The 17,737-nt window shown below is 46.0% G+C and overlaps 1 protein-coding gene across 6 annotated transcripts in view; it reads left to right on the forward strand.

The window, feature by feature from the left end:
* LOC142591302 (uncharacterized) overlaps positions 1 to 14,724 on the forward strand; it is a 72,335-nt gene extending 57,611 nt beyond the window's left edge. For 5 of the 6 annotated variants that reach the window (XR_012830451.1, XR_012830452.1, XR_012830450.1 and 2 more), the window contains one exon: positions 14,498 to 14,724. Coding sequence is in view for 1 of the 6 variants with exons in the window: in XM_075703630.1 (XP_075559745.1) it covers positions 9,267 to 9,421 (155 nt within the window). In the remaining 5 variants the exon portion in view is untranslated. Of the gene's footprint in view, positions 1 to 9,266; positions 9,525 to 14,497 lie in introns of those variants that run through there. The other variant, XM_075703630.1, reaches the window with a different exon arrangement.
* The last annotated feature ends 3,013 nt before the right edge of the window (positions 14,725 to 17,737 follow it).

A 17,737-nucleotide genomic window follows, 5' to 3' on the forward strand; every position in this document is an offset into this window, starting at 1 on the left:
TTATTTAGTTCCAGCATAGCGCTTGTGGACATCCCTAGCTCTTTCCAGCGAAGAAGATGAGGTGACCGAGGCCTGTCAACCGCTTCTTCATGTACTATACATGGGGGCTCCACGAGATATCTCTGTCAATTATGACACCCACGACTTTGTAAGACCATACAAATGGTATCATCTGCCCATTGTATAACACACTGTAGTGCGTCATGGGCTTATGCGTAAATTCCACAAGTGCACTTTTATCCGATGAAGTCTCCAGGCCTTGATTGCGGAGGTAGAGTGTAGTCTGAGTGGGAGCTTTTCGGAGACTTGCGCTCAACTGTAAGCGGGCCACTCCGGACGCCCAAATGCATATGTCGTCCGCGTACATTGATAATTTCACTGTGTTCGGAAGATGATCAAGGAGACCAATCAGCGTGAGGTTAAACAACGTAGGGCTTAGTACCCCACCCTGGGGGACGCCACAGTAGGTGTAAAGTACAGGAGTGTGACCGTCCTCGGTGCTCACAAAGAAAGGTCGCATAGAGAGATAGCTATGTATCCATCTAAACATCTGATCCCCAAGGCCTACCTCTTCGAGAGCGGTGATGATGGCTTCATGTGTAACGTTGTTGTACGCCCCTTTGTCGTCGAGGAACAAAGAAGCGCAGAGACATTTACATCCTTTTTGGGGCTGAGCTTAGGCAACCAGGTCGACGACATTATCAATCGATGAGCGGCCACGTCGGAAGCCAGCCATTGCATCCGGGTAGACATTATGGTATTTCAAGTACCACTCCTGGCGTCCGAAGTTCATCCTTTCCATGACTTTGCCCACACAGCTCGCCAATGCAATCAGGCGATACGATGAAAGCTCCAACGGAGACATGCCAGACTTCAGTAGCAGAACTACGTGACTAGTCTTCCAGCTTGAGGGAAGTGTGCCAGTTAGCCAGCATTCATTATACATTTCAAGCAGAACACATCTCGCCCGTCCACCCAGATGTAACACAGCTCCGTAAGAAATTCCATCAGGTACTGGTGAAGAGGTACGGCTATAGCGTAAAACTATTCCAATATGTTTTTATTCCAATTTCCTGACGTAAAATTTGCGTAACCGCCGACGCAAGCATCGGACGGTCACCCGCAGGGTTGTCTGAACAGACCAATCAAACGCTCTCCTTGTTCATAGGAGGTCACTTTTGAAAAACGAATAACATTGACTACCTTGAGCGGCTTGTGTTATCTAATTGGCTGACAAGAGGCGAGGAGCACGCTCAAGTAGAGGGGGATCGATGGGGCCGAGCCACTGCACTGAAAATCGATAACCGAATGAAGAGGGTGCTGCCGGCGTCTGCAATTGGTCCGCTTTCCCTTACTTAGCTTGCGGTAGCTGGTCGAAAATCGCGGCGACATGCAACGGAAGGTTAAGAATGACGCTAGAACGGACCCTCAGCAAAGAAGAGTTGGCAGAACGAGGTTGTAAACGTGCCGAAAGTGCTCGAAAACAATATATAGCCACGAAAAAGGTTTATTATACGCAAATAAATCCATGCTCCCCGGCAGGTGCGAGTAGCCAGTGCCTGAGCGATCGGCGGCAGCCAACGAGGCGGCCGGCGGCTATTCAGAAGAGAATTAAGCTTTGTTCGTTACATTAATGCATCTTTAACGCGTACGCGTCACTTTGACGTGGTGAGTTTTTGCAGTTTTCTGACGTTGCGTGACAGGCAGGTGAAGTGGAGGTGGTCGAAAAAAGTTTTTGACCAATCGGGGAGGGCTGATCGCAGAATTGGAATAGAAAAGTTTGGAATAGTTTCACATTATAGTGTCCCTGGGCCGCTCTCTTCGGCTACGTGTCTCTATTTTGTTGTTGTTGTTGTTGTTGCTGTTGCCTATAGCGTGTGTGGCCCCTACTTACGATGGGGGATTGGTCAGGAAATGGGTGAATATTCTCGTTGGCCACCTAGCTCCGCGTGCACTTTTGCACTTCTTCTTTCATATACTGTATTATTTTTATTCGGACGCTCTTATTTTCTAACTTCCTTTTTTCTTTATTTTTGCCACCAACTCCTCGTGCTTTGTTGTCCTCTTCATAGCTTCTGCTTTTTCTTCTTCTTCTTCCTTTCTTTATTGGCTCATGACACTGCTGTCATTTAATAGCCCGCGTTCACTGTCGAAGACGAAAGGTAACAAATCTCTCCCTTTTGCGTTGATTTTCGTACTTCCCCAGAGTGTATGAGGAGCGTTTAAGTCCCCGATGGTAGTCCACGGAGCAGGAGATGCTGGCAGGATCTATCGTATTCTTTTGAAATCAAATCTACTTGATGGTGATAGGTAGGCACCCACAATGGTAGCGGTAAATCTTTTCTGCTTTACTGTTAAGCACGCGTATTGGTTATCGTCATGAGGTGGTACAGGCTGAAGAATGTAAGTGAGGTTATGGCGAATAAGCATCATAACCTTGCTCTTTTCATCATTAGTAGGCGACATAATTAATTTCGCCTCCCAGATGATGATGACGGAAAGCGAGTGCTTGAGGCGCCGCACGTCAATGAACCTCTGGCTAACTTTGGTTACAGTGTATTTTGATAGGGTGTGCATAAAATCTTCGTAAAGCTATCATCTTGCAAAAACCAAGAAATTTACAGAAATTTGTCTCGGCTAAATAAGATACTGTAACACAGCTACAGAGCAGGCAAAACTACATTTACAAAATTTACAGAGAAGCCACAGACAGGATGGCAGAGTAACAACATCCACCAACGTGCTTTTTCGATCATCATCTTTGTCAACCTGCTAAGCGCCTTCAGAATACGGTGATAAGGTGGGACATATGACTCCCGGCAATCGCAGCACCGTCTCGGCGCTTAAACAAGGGAAGGGTTCTAGTCTGAAACGTACCAATTGAGACGGGGCTGATGCAAGTCGTAGGAGGGCACTGAAGATACAACGGTGTGATCTCGTATGTGACCTCGGTAAGCTGGTGTAAAACTTTGTAGGGCCTGTAGTAGCGGGGAATAAGTTTCAAAGACAGGGCGTACGTGGCGGCAAGGGGTCAAAAGGATCGAGGAGCCTAGTTTGCAGCGAGTCGTTCTGTGGTGGATATCGTAACGGGCCTTTTGAATGAGTTTCGAGGCAGAGAGACAGTTCGGTACGATGTCACGAGCTGTTTGAGCACGAGCAGCAGCATCGCTGGCACATTCTGCAGGAGCGTGCGTAGCTGATAGAAGTTATGTCTTAAAGGCTGACGTAGGGTGGTGGCCAAACAATATATAAATGGGGGAAAGCGGGCAAGGTCTTGGTGGGACGAGATGTATGCGAATGTCACACAAGACAAACTTTCGTCCAAAGAGCGTTGATTGGCTGAAACCTACACGAACAGCATCGGGATGGGCGGGGCTTGAAGCATTCTGTAAATCCATTAGTCTGCGGCTGGTATGCTTTGCTTAGCGTGTGAGGCGTGGAACATAAGCGAAGAATATCGTCGACAAGTTGTAAAAGAAAAGATCGACCGCAATCTGTCAGCAGCTGCCCTGGAGCGCCGTGGTAGAGCATGACGTCGTGAAGCAGGAAGTCTCCAACGTCACTGGCGCAACTTCTCGGCAGTTCCCGTATGATGGTGTATCGTGTAGCGCAATCTGTAGCTTGGGCGATCCAAGTGTTTCCCGAATGAGATGTCTGAAATAGTTAAAGAAAGAACAAGGCCAATGTGGTATAGCCTACTAGTTTGAATGTCTATAGGCTGAAGTGGGCTAGTAGGCTGCAAAGAGGAACGCTTGCGGCGCTGGCAGGCGTTAACAGTCGGTATCCTGAAGCATGGCGCCGGACTCGTAAAGAACATCAGAGCTACATTCTTGAAGCTCCGGCGCCCAGCGACCGAATTGTCCAGTCAGGTCTTTTAGGGACAAGTGCCAGCACTGCGCATGGTGGTCCGTGATGACCGACAAGGTGCGGCCAAACAAGCATGGTCAAAATTTTGCGACTGCACAAACTAGGGCAAGGCAATCGCATTCAATGATTGTGAACTTGCGCACTGAAGGGGAGATGAAGCGACAAATGTAGGCGATGATGTGGTCTTGGCATTCTTGCCGCTGTGCGAGAACAGCGCCGATTCTATGTCCACTGGTGTTAGTTCGAACTCCTGTAGTCACGGAGAGGTCAAAACTCAAAGATGGGAGGAGTATTATGCAATCTGGCAAGCGTGCAGAATGCATCGGCTAATTCAGGAGTCCGTGAAAATGTCATTCCATTACTTAGAGTCACGTCTACCGGCATAATTTGCGCGCACGAGATATAGTTCAAGACGGGCAGTTACGCAGTGTTATTAGTGATGGTAACGAGTGTGCTGGAAATGCCAATATTTCGGGCTGATAGAACATACTATATTGTAGTCAAAAAATAATATCCGTCTTAAATGCAAGGAACGGGACATCAAGTTCACGTACATAACGGCTTGAAGTGGTAGCTCTGGGAATGATGAAGGTTCGTATTTTCCCGCACACCTCCGCGTTCCACGGAAGTGAGGATGGCAGATGCCTTCTTCGCCTCTTACCACGGGGGTAGTAAACGGCTTTCCTAGCGGTGGCGTAAACCTCTTGACAACTACTTGCAAACGTAACCATCACGTGGCCGCGGAGCCTCGTGCTCATTGGACCGAGCAAGAAACAAGGCGGTGCTGTTAAAATCGGCGTGGGTAGCGACCGCCGGTAACAGGAGAAGACTGTGAGCCACGACCAAAGAAGGACCTGAGGTCAACATCGCATTCCTATCCTTTGTCGCACCCTGCCGTTGTTCGCCACACGATCGACCCCGGCAAACGTCGTGGGCGTAGCTAGCCTGCTTCCAACCCACGGAACACGGAAGCAGCTATTTGGTGTCTAAACGATGTCTTGAACGGCTAATTCAAAAGTCTAGTAGCTGTCTTGACCAAGACATTTTGTAGCCATGGACGTCTAGAAGTACTTGTGTAAGCCCTGCTAACGTTACGCTAAAAGTTGGCTAATGGACAGCTTGACAAGAACAACTGAAGACTTCATTAGACATTCCCTCAGATTTTTGCGGCAGCTGTTACAGTAACACGAGGTTTGCCCACAGTTACAATGTATTTTAAACGAGGCACGGGAACCAGAAAAAAAAGTTTATATTGTCGAATAGAGTGATGCACAGGTAGTTTTTCCAGATGTGAACCATGGGAATAGTGTAGTACAGCCGCATTGGTCGATTAGTGCCTTTTACTTAGACCAATCAATTGAATGTCGCCTGTCCGAATTATTTTTGTAAATTTTTGTAAATAAAACAATATCTGTATTGTATGCTGATATCATACCAATGTTCGCCGAGTGACTTAAACAAGAAAATCTCTGCATGAAATACGTCTTTATTGACAAAACTTTGCCCTGCTGGGTCGCCACCGAATTGAAATAGTTTCTAACAGGGAAACATTTTGTCAGTGATGCTGCAGTTCAGGCAAAAATTACATCCTGGTTTCAGCTACAGGAGGCAGCACAGCCTTACACCACTATACGAAACAGAACGCTGGGCTGCAATGAACTGTTAAGTAATAAAGGATAGTACACATGTGGAAAAACACTCTGCGAACCACTCTAACTAGCAATATAAATATATTCTTTCTGACGTCCATGCTTCAATTAGGAAGGAACAGCGCCAACTAAGACGATCACAAGTGGGGAGAACGACACAGGACAAGCGCCAACTTCATCTATCTTTATTCACCGAAAAATCAGCAAATATAAGGAAAAACACAGACATGCGCACAATGACCATAATGCATCATCTGCCAAACCGTTCTAGATAGGACATTTCGCTTTTGAAGAGGGTCACGGAAGTATTGCTAACACAGTTTTTTCCTCTTTTCTTTATATGGAATGCTTCCAAAACCTCACGTGCCTTTGTTTCCCTCCTTCTGCCAAGAACCTATATCTCTCCGAACCGTGGTTCACACTTCTTGCAGTACTGGCATTGTTTTCGTGGCGAATGTTCTGCTGCTCGGTCACACGCAGTGCAAGTTGCGCAATGTTTCGAAACATGCGCACCTCCTTCTGTGCGCATCTTTCAGCTTTGTCCTGATCCATGCTTCATTTAAGAGTAAATTGTAATTTACTTTGTGAGTGCCCCTTGTAAGGTAACGCCACATTCTTGCACAGCATCACGCAGAAATAATGGCCAGTTCTTCGGCATACCATCCATTGGTGAATTCCCTGCACGTTGCATGTTACCAGAACTGAAAAATAAATCATAATATGCTGTTATTTTTTCATACACTGTACGATGAGCTTTTTATGCATAAAACATGATTGCAAGCGAAAATGGAGCAAGACATCTACTTCACACCATGTCACATAGTCATACTTCATTACCTAATAAATTAGAAAAGATGCAGAAAGTGTAAATAACAAGAGTGACAAATAGCAGGAAAGGTGATCATGCATGAATCTTGAAGTTTGCCGCCGCTGGCAGAGCAGGCCAGCCTTCGTAGGACAGCACTAGCTGCCCACAAAAACTTGTTCTTACAGGCCACGCGTGAAGGTTCTTATAGACATAGGCAAGCAATACCTGTACAGAAGAGAGAAAAAAGACGAAGAAGGAAATAGGAATGTTCAAATTGGAACTTCAATAAGCAATATGTGCTAAGGAAGAAGTTTGGCTCACATTAAAAATAAATTTAAGCACTCCTTTTTCTTAAACTACGGGTATCTTAAGGTATGTATGTGATGATGTTTAAAATTACTAGTATATCTTCTGGCATACAGTTATTCAATTGCAGAACACAGTCAGACTAAGTGAACCTTCAAACTTTTATATGGTGTGTTGTGGCTAAAAAGGCACTTATCAACTTGTCAAACAAGTTTGAGAAGCTTCCTGCAAAATATAATCAGTTAAGAACAGTAATCCACTCTGCAGGTAAATGATGTACTCACTGAATGAAAAAGTTAAATAGCGCTTTATATTGTTAAACCAAAAGCAAGTTTGGCATTGTGCACTGTCTAGCTGTTGCCTTTGTTTCAAACTTAAACATGACACATTGCAGGGTAAGCAGGTAGCATTCAAAGGAGAACTGGTGATAAAGTAGTGTCCTAAAGCAACGCTTCCAGGCAGGGTCAGTCATCTTTATTGATATATTTTCATGTGACCCTAATTGACTTAGGGCAATACCTCACACCAATGACGCATCACCTTGGATGATAAGTCATAAAAATTGGAAGTCTCTCATGATGTGATCAAACGATAACAGTCCACTGTCTTGGAAGTGTTAACATGCTTGTTGCGCAAGAAAGTGCAAAGTGAGTTGTATGGGTAGCAAATTCATAGGCACATCTATAGCCTCAGTAATTCCGAGCATCTACGTTGACTCGCAATTGAGAAGCCACTGCACACAAAAAGATGTATTCAAGCAATGGTCCATGCTGAATAATTGTCCACCTAGTGAAAGGTCAAACCTGGCACCCTAATGTGCCAGGGCAAAAGAATTGCTAAATTCTGATAACACCTCCAATGATATTATTGAAATAGATGACAAAGTACAGCACAGGTAAAGTTATAGTTATGACAAAATTTTAAAAGCACCTCTGTGAACAGCTGGAACCCTCAGCATCATACCTGTTCTACACGCACATATGTTGCAACACAATCTCTATCTCAGAAGCAGGCGCCTCCACACATCATTGTGCGATCTCCTCACAATAAGGTTAAAAAAAGTCTGCACAAGCTACCTGATGTGATACATTTGCCAAGTGCCAGCCAAGTGCTGACGGTGGTAGAGCCGAATTGAAGTTCGTTCTTTAATGGAAGCCTCGGACCATGTTTTATCAATTGTAGCGGAAAAGCATACCTTTTGCAGCGCACACATAAACCTTAAGTTAGACTGCTTGCTGATACTGTACAGTAAATTCCTGTAAAGAAACTAAATGACACAGAAAATATTTAGAATACAGAACTAATCACATACTGGCTTGAATACATTTGTGCATTAAGGAAACAAGGTGTAATGTACAATGCTGTACCAAATTTTTAATCATGCATGGAATACTGGTAAATGACAAGACAACAGAGTTAATTTGTCAGTTCTTACATAGCACTGACTACCTGCAGTTAAATTTTGTAAGGCTTAGATAAACTAATTTATAGTAGAACTGTTTATGTACACTGGCACTGAGAAATAAATTGGTTATAATAGTGGTACCTTATAAGGAACCAGTGCAAAAAAATGCCTGTTTATGAGAGACCAACTAGCTATTTTACCACGAAGCGCTCCCTGGCGCTCCCTGCCCTTAACCCATACACAAAGCACTGGGAGGACCAGAGAGGGTACAGTGCATTGGCTTGCACTGATCATGATGAGCTCCCGTCATCCAGCTAGCGCTAAGGGACAAGAAGGGTGCCGAGCCGTCTATAGAGTGAAAAGAACAAAATAAGAGAGCATCAAGTCAGTTGAAAGACACATTTGCAATTACAAATGAGGTGACTCACAGTAATTCATTAATAAATGCCAAGCAGTCGTGATTGCAATCCCAGATGAAGCACCTACTAGGCTAAAAGTTTTACTGCTTATTTAGAACAAGACACCAGTGAAATTTTCGCATCAGTAGCCGATTGCATTTGGAATTGTACAAACGAAGCAAACATCGCAGTTATATTTTTGTTTTGCTATAAAGTGGGAACGCTACAAACTGCATGGTCACTGACGCGCGCGCGCACGCAGCGCTGTAAGCCATGCAAGAACAAAAGGTCACAAAATAGGGCGAGTTCAGTCTGGTTCAGGATTTCAGCCAGCGCGTCCTCACCGAATGCACTCCCTTTGGTTGATTCGTGCTGCGCTAACAACAAAGACTAACAAGCAGAACCCTCGTATAAAAGTAAAGATGACGAAAACTCGCGGGGCAGAAGAGCCCATCCATCAAGAATTGTCGCGGGTAACACCTAAAAATATTCAAATTGTTGACGAAAAACGAAGTGCAAAGTATTTCACTTACCGAAAAAAGTGTTATCCGAACTTGCGACGTACAAAGACGCACCGAAAACAACGAAGGCGGCGAACGCACATCCCGCCATTGTGGTATTGAGCCGTCGGCGAAAACACGCGATACAGCCGATGTTGCGAAGCACTGATGCAAAACACATGGCAAACAGCATCAGCACAGCTAAATGTATCCAGTTAATATCCAGTATATATGTACAGAACGGCTTAGAATGACGCACAACTGGCATAACGAACTCTCGACCGAGACATGGCGGGCGGCAGTGGCCGTTTTTTCAAACATCCTGCCTCCCAGTGTTTCCAGCACGGAATGAGATGCCTGACAAATTTGTAGCGGGTCTACTTGACTGCCGCCGAAGTGATCGCAACGCGGTGGCTCTGTGCCGCTGTGGTCACTGCCTCACCGGCGTTTCGCTCCTGCTGCTGTCAGTACCTGATGTGCGAGCATAGAAGAATGGTTTCCAGGTGTCGTGTGCGCGCTCCGATGGAAAACAATAACATGCCCTTGATTGTTGAAGTTCTGGTGTGAAATTATTTACCATTAAAGCCAACTTATTATGTTGCTTCCTGGGAGTTCGATTTGTCTCTGGCGTCTTATATTCGTTAACGCCGGCGGCCAACGATAACCGCACTTTTAACACGCCGTTTGGCATTTTATCCACTTTTAGACGAATAGATCTAAAAAAGTTCTTGAGTTAGACGTTCTGAACGTGTTTACCAAAATATACTTTGGTGACACCAGTAGTGGGTTTCACCGCAGATAGAATATATACTAGCATATTCCAGGTGCTGAGGTTATGCTTAGAAGAAATTCTATTTTCAGTCTGATCATAGACCAAGGCGTCTATAGCCGTTTGTAGCCATTTCAAGAGATTTTTAGAGGTTCTGTGTTTCGTGGCAAGTGAATCCTCTGGAGCAGTAAACGCTGTTTTGTTTGTTATTCCCTGCCGTCTGTTGTGTTTCTGCTTATCCTGGTACCGCCGAAGTACGGCCGTACAGCGTGAGCAAAGGGGTGTTGGCCGTCAAGCCTAAGCCTTACGTACAAAGGCGGCTTGAGAGAACCCTAGGCGTAACAGTCGCACGTGATCGACGGAGCACAAACGCGCTTGTGTGGACGGAGCCTCACCGTGAAGAGGGAGGTCGAGCTGGAGCACACCACTTCCGCAATCAAACAGGACCGGCGGAATGGGCGAAAATGTCCATGCCGAGGATGAGTTCATGGGAGCACTGCTCGAGCACAGCAAGTAGTACAGTCGCGGAGTGGTTGGTGACATTTATGCGTACCGAGTACATCCAAAGGACAGGAAGTGTTCCTCCATTTGAGACATAGATGTTTGATAATGTGGGCGGTGTAAGAACCTTTCTCAGGCGATGACGAAGCTCTGAACACATCACCGATATCTGTGTGCCAGTGTCACGAGATCAGCGACGAGTACACGGTCCACTTTAACGTCTATTAGGTTGCGTCTAGTCGGCAGTGTGTTCAGAGCATTTTGAGAGCAGGTCGTCAATGCAGCCTCGCCTCCTGGCGCAGCATCTAGTTTTCCGGTGGCACACGCCCGATCGGCGATGACGGGCGGCGGAATTGAGGCGAGTGAGATGACGGACGACGAGGGAGTGGCGAACGGCACTGGTGCCTTGCTTATATTGTGAGATTAAATATGACATGGTGGGAGCGTCATTGCTGGTGGCATATGCCATAGTGCAAATTGAGGTTTTAAATCGTCAGGATTGCTCTTGGGGCGGCGGTTATGGGCATAGGGCGCATAAAGAGGCCAGGACCAACCGCTGTTGCAATAGGGGGCGACGTCACCTATACTATGCCAGATAAATTTTACTGTACAAGTTATATAAATATGGCATTAGAGGTACGGCTCTCACATTAATAAAGAATTACCCCTTAAATCGTTACCAGTACTCGAATATTACGAATGCAAAGTCCAGCTTAGGTCACATACATTATGGAGTTCCACAAGGATCAATCCATGAGCCGCTGTTATTTCTGCTTTATATAAATGATATAATTAACGTGCCCTCTACACCAGAAATAATACCGTACGCTGATGATACCAATGTATTCATCTGCGGAGAAGACCTAGAAGTCCTCCAAGTAGAAACCAATGTGTGTGTGTGTGTGTGTGATAACTTTATTTGGAATCCGGCGATTGGGAGGCCCGGGCCTGGGGCCGCCTAGATGGCCATTTGTCCACATGGCTCCACGGTAATGAACAAGAGTTAAACACTAAAAGAACTAAGTACATCATATTCCGCGCTCGTAACAAGTGTATAAAAGAAGAAATACTTATCCAATTTCGCGATGAATCTATCGAAGGTGTAGCAACACGTAAATTTCTTGGTGTCATATTTCACGAGCATCTTGACTGGTCACCTCACATTGAAAAAGTTCGCACTGCTATATCTAGGTCCACTGGTATCAGGTATAAAATAAAGAACCTTTTGCCTATCTGGCTAAAGAAACAACTATACCACACACTGGTACATTCGCGTTTCCACTATTGTCTTCTTGTCGGGGGCACAACACCTAAAACAAGCATAGAAAACATATATTTATTACAGAAGAAATTTTCGAGCCTAATAGATAATGCACCATACCTTAGCCACACTTCCCCATTGTTTAGAAAACATCAACTGCTTACACTGTGGAATGTTATAAACAAAAAGATAGCGTTAGCTAGTTACCTACAAATGCATTCCGATCCTCCGGCTTTTCTTTCATCAGTATCTAACGAAAACACACACCTACAGCACCCGGCACATATGTTACAATAAGGAAAAAATACGACCGAACTACGGCACCCAGAAACGTAGCTACAGAATTTACAGTTTTTTAAACGATCACCATCCTGCTGTAAACATTATCCAGGAAAGTAAATCATTCAAAGCTTTCAAAAATAACATCACTATGTATCTTTTGTTGCTGCAGGCATGACCACTCATTTTTTTCTGTTGTTTCTTACAGTATTTTCCCAATTGTACATAAATGTTCAATATGAAATAACTCCCGTTTCAATTTTAACCAACAACTCTGTATTTCCATCTCGTTTAGTGTTTATTTTATGCTCTGAATGTCTTGTGCTCTCGAATGGGAGCAAGAAGGGCGCAGACTCCTTGTCAGGCATCCACTTGCCTTTCGGTCTGCGCCCTATAGGCAACTGTACCATACGCTGTCTGAATAAACTATTTGACTCTTGACTCTAAAGCAAACAGGCCAGTCATCGGCAGTCGGTGCAGTCGGGTTTGAGGAAGCGACATCACACACTGAGTTCACGCCAACAATGGACAGCTCGTCACTAACCAGGGCTTGAACAAGTGCTGTCATCAAAGACGTAGACTCAAAGGCGCGGACACACGTGGAAACAGCGGACGTAGCCTTGATTTCGCGCCGGGTAATCTCTGTCACGTCCTCCGGTGCTAGCGGCACCTGGAGTGCAGTGCGTCTTCGCAAGACATTGTTGCTGTCGTGCTGGGCAGCCGCACGAACTGATGGACGATGCGTTGGCTTTTGGCTTTTCCAAAACGCTTTCACTTCCGCAAGGTGGCATCGACCGTGCGGTAGCCCTTGCAAATGAGCAGATTGAATGCGTCATCTGCTATCCCTTTTAAAACACGTCCCAGTTTGTCTGACTCTGTCATGTCGGCCTCTGTTTTGCTATAAAGGGCCAGCACGTCCTGTATACAAGAAAGGTAGGCCTCCGCAGATGTGTGGGCACGTGAAGCCAGCGACTTCTTAGCAGTGGTCGTGCGACCAATGACTTTTCGAGATAGATCACGCACCTGCTTGACCGTATCGTTACATCGGCTGTGTTTACCTCCACGCTTGTAGATGGCCAACCAGTAATCGATATCGAAGTCATCAGTTCCGATAAACGTGCCTGGATCTCGCTGCTGCGCAAGGACAACCGTTCACGTTGCCGCCGCTGGGCAAGAGGCCACCACTTCTGCAACTGTGGAAAAAACCAAGGGATGACCGCTGCAAGGCTCCGTCGTAACGAGTTTTTGCCCCACGCTTCAACCAAAACTGCGACGGATATAACGAGTGGGCAAAATTATATTTACAAAAAATGGTCTCCAATCAATGCTTTGAAGGCGGTTCAACAGCCAAGCTGTAAACGATAACTAGAACGAGTACCCATTGGGTCGTAGGTGGAAATTATTCACGTGGCGACATTCACATGTACTTTACCTGATTATTCGCTTAAGACATTTCGATGGCCTGTGACTTGCCTTGCGCCGCTACTTCGTGCACCTAGAAAAAGCGGGCCAGAGAGATGAAAAATTCGCCGCGCCTTTGAGGCACGCTGCTATTCAGGAGTCTTTACTGTACGTGACATTCCCATGGCACTGTCACAACACAAATCACTTGCTAGAGAATTCTTGTACGCACGAAGTGTAGGTACGTCACTGCCTCCTTCGCATGTTACAGTCAAGCTGCCGTCGCCGCGACAGCTTGCGAAACGATAATATTTACCGTGAAACGTATGCGGGGGGCGCTACGTGCTTCGCATTGCATGTAGGCGTGATTCCAGAGAACGTATGCGCAGTTCGCTTCACTTCGCAGAGTGCTTGCAGCCTCTGCCTCACGGGCGTATGAGCGATTGCATTTGGGGGTATAAGCCACAAATGATGATAGTTTTCTGTCGACGTTATGCCATGGAGAAATCCCTAGATCGTAGCCATAACAGATTTGCTGTATTATGCACAGCGAAGCCACAGCCAAGATGGCAGAGTAACAGCCACGAATGTCGTTGTTCTATGATCATCTTCGTCCTCCTGCTGAGCGCCTTCTTTAGAGTGCGGGAATGGCCTGTGACAATACGTAAGCATTTTGTTCAAGTGGAAGTTTATGCTAGGCAATGATCGGTTCATTGCTATTTATTCACTAGTCGCAACTAATTTGTCACTTAGATACCTTGCGGAGCAGTATATAGAAAAGCGCCTTTAACTTCGCACTTTTCGGGCATTAGATCGGTTGGTTGTAAGGAAGTGCGCCCACCAGACGAGGGAGCGGAGTTTGACCCAGTAAACAAAATTCAATTTTTGCAATAGACTGGTAGAACACTTGTAAAAAGCGCGATTCAAAAGCCTTCCACATGTTCCGTTTTATTCTAACGATAACTCCCACCTTCATCAAAAGCTATACTATAACCTAGTGCGAGATTCCTATAAGTCTACTTGTTTATCACATACCACCTTCGAAGCCTGTTGCATTCACACCTATGCACTATGATCCTGAACTTCAAATGCCCATGAACCGTGGCGTCCGCTGCCATGTTTTTGTATTGAAGATAAAAATTTGCTATGGTGTGACTTGCCCAAATGCATAGTAATTCATGAAACCTCAGCCATTCTAGAAGGTTGCCAATCTTCGTGCTTCTTATTTTGATTATACTCTTTCAATGAGTACTTAAAAGTACTCAGTTTCTACGAAATCGCTGGGCCCTTGGTGTAGTGCATTCTGGACAATCATTTGTTGAAGACTACTTTCAGTTCTATTCTTTCTTTCAGGCAAAATTGAATGTGAAATGCATATATGGGATGACAGAGTGGATACGAAGTTACCCAACTGTTACATGCATTATTACAAATATTGTCACGAGCAGCATCTCCTTTACAGTTCAGTTTGCAAGAAACAGCAGTGACTTCGTGAAGTGTAAAGTGCGTGCCGTAAGGTGCTCTGCGCAGACGCTCTACACAGTGCAAGGGAGTGTCAAATAATAAATTGAAAACTACGCTGTCGGTTTCGTCGCAGGCTCTTATTTTCACATTGCAGAAAGCAAGATGCAGCTATCTCTCTCTCTCTCTCTCTCTCTCTCTCTCTCTCTCTCTCTCTCTCTCTCTCTGTGTGTGTGTGTGTGTGTGTGTGTGTGTGTGTGTGTGTGTGTGTGTGTGTGTGTGTGTGTGTGTGTGTGTGTGTGTGTGTGTGTGTGTGTGTGTGCGTGCGTGTGTGTGTTCTCCACTGCGCTTAAAATTTTCATTAGGCATTTATACTCCAAGCAACACTATGATTCTACCACAAAGAGACCTCCTTATAAAGACTGCAGTTTTATTCAAGAAAATCGCTTGAAGGAGTTTCGAAAATCGTATCCCTTTAACTGAAGGCCCACTGGACAGTGAATGGAGGCTGTTGCGAATGTCAGCAGCTAACGGATGCTTTATCACTAATGTGCTCTATGTAGCTTTACCATCAACATCAGGAACAAATCTTGTGTGAGAAGACAGGATTGCAGCAACAACGGTGCCAGGGAATGCTGATAGTGCCAGGTTAACTTGTCGAGTGGGTATTCATAATGTTATAACACATCATTTTAATAAATGTGTTCTTTCTCAAGCAGTAGCAAGGAGCATTCCTCTTTCTGGCTAACTGGGCTTCCACATGATAGTGCTTCGGACTTTGTTAAATGTAAGAAAAGATTATGAAAGTTGCTAGTTGGTGGCTGTTCATATTTTTTTCTTGTGCAAAGTAGGAAACAGGGAAACAGTAAAACAAAAAAACGATAAAGTTGCGCACTATTCATTTGTCCGCGTATTCCTGTGTGCGTGTTTCCGTATACAGTGCAAGATAAAAATATGAGAGGTGTCACGGCAACTCAACGTTTCTTCAGCCCGTGAAGACATTTCCAGCAAGAGCTGCGAGCTGCCAAAATGTACACTTTCACATATGTAACTTGTGCTGCAGTGAACTCAGAACAGTTCCTTCTGGCCGATGACAATGCAATATTAGACTGTCTGTGGGACTTCTGCGACAGCGTGGTGGGCAACGTCACGTCACTCTGCGATGCTCTGAGTGAGTATGGAGTTTATTCCTAACAAATGTGTTTGTACCAACAAAAACAACGCGTGGGCGACCAGACAAGTTATCCACTTGCATTGTAGACTAAAACGAGCCAAGAAGCAGGAAAAAATTCTTAGCGCTACGTCTGCTCAATGATGAGCTTGCTTCTAAATTTTCCGATACCAAAACTAGAAACTTCATTGAATCGAGCCTAATGCTTTGATAAAAAGCCCCGAACCATTGTGGCGTTATTTAGAAAAAACAAGTACATTACAGCGTCAAAATTTTGCTGACGGGAGAGAGAGAGAGAGAATCAACTATTGTACTGACGGGTGCCTTGTCAATACTGCATCTAAAATGGCTAAGCTGTTTAACCTTTACTCCTCCGTATTTACCCCTTCCGAACATGAATCAACGCCTGATAACGCTCTTCCAGTAATATCTTCCGACTTTATAACATATTTTTACGTAGGAAGACGCAGATGACAAGCTATGTACAAGTATATTTACAATACGCCGCGCTTGGCCAAGCGGCAACTGCCCGCGCTAGCCTCCAATCGTCGTCGTCGTCTTCACACTGCTCGCCTCTTCGTGATCGCAAATACTGTTCCGTAGCACTACACCCAGCGGCATAAGCGCCGTCTCGGAGCGACTAAAGGCCGGACTCGGAAGCAGTGTAGTAGGCCTTGAGCCTACTGACGTGCACGACATCGCTAGATGCCAGAGTAGATGACGAGGTTGAGCTCACAGGGGCAATTTCGTACGTCACACGCGTCACCTGGCGCAGCACGCGGTAGCGCCCTGTGTATCGCGAAAGGAGCTTCTTTTGAAAGTCCGACGTGACGAAAGGGCGACCACAGGAGCACGAGCGCACCAGACGAAAACTGTACGTCACAATGGCGGGTGTTGTACTGACACTGCTGAGTGGTTTGTGAGGCCGTCAGTCGAGCACGGGCAAGCTGGCGCGCATGGTCGGCGAGGGTGATGGAGTCGCGCGCACACTCGCTTGTTGAGATCGGAGCAGGAGGAAGTGCCGTGTCTACGGGCCAGGTAGGATCGCGACCGTACAGTACATAAAATGGAGAAAATCCGGCGGTGTCGTGCCGGGTAGAATTGTACGCAAATGTTACGTAAGGAAGGGCAATGTCCCAGTCGTTGTGGCCCTTGGAAACATACTTGGACAGCATATCGGTAAGAGTACGGTTTAACCGCTCTGTCAGACCATTGGTTTGAGGATGGTATGAGGTAGTCAGCTTGTTTTGAATGGAGCAGGAACGCACAATGTCGGCGATAACTTTCGAGAGGAAGTTTCGACCACGGTCAGTAAGCGGCTGTCGGAGGCGCGGCGCCATGAAGCAAGATAATGTCACACAGGAGAAAGTCCGCGACGTCAGTGGCGCAACTGGTAGGGAGAGCCCGCGTGATAGCGTATCGGGTGGCGTAATCAGTGGCGACGGCTACCCATTTGTTCCCAGAGGATGACGTGGGAAAGAGAGCGAGGAGGTATAATCCAACACGAAAGAACGGTTCCACAGGGACGGTGATCGGCTGGAAATGACCGGCAGGTAGCACCTGACGTCTTTTCCGACGATGGCAAAGATCACAGACAGCAATATAGCGTCGGAAGGAGCGAGCGAGACCAGGCCAATAAAAGCGGTGGCGGACGCGGTCGTACGTGCGGGTTACCCCAAGATGTCCTGCAGTGAATGCGTCATGCATTCAAAGAGCACAGTCTGTCGTAGATGTTTTGGCACAAGAAGTAGATCAGAGCTGTCGGGGAGGAAGTTCCTTCGATACAGAATGCCGCCCTAAGGACATATCGGCGAACGGATGCGTCGGTAGCTGTAGAGCGCAGACGCTCGATAAGTGCTCGCAGCGATAGGTCTCGGTACTGCTCATCGGCGATGTTAGCGAAGGCAGACGCAGAGAAAATGCCGCTGGCGCTACTACTGTCGGCGTCGTCAGGCTCGTCT

Source organism: Dermacentor variabilis, chromosome 8, assembly GCF_050947875.1.
Source record: "Dermacentor variabilis isolate Ectoservices chromosome 8, ASM5094787v1, whole genome shotgun sequence".
Taxonomy (NCBI): domain Eukaryota; kingdom Metazoa; phylum Arthropoda; class Arachnida; order Ixodida; family Ixodidae; genus Dermacentor; species Dermacentor variabilis.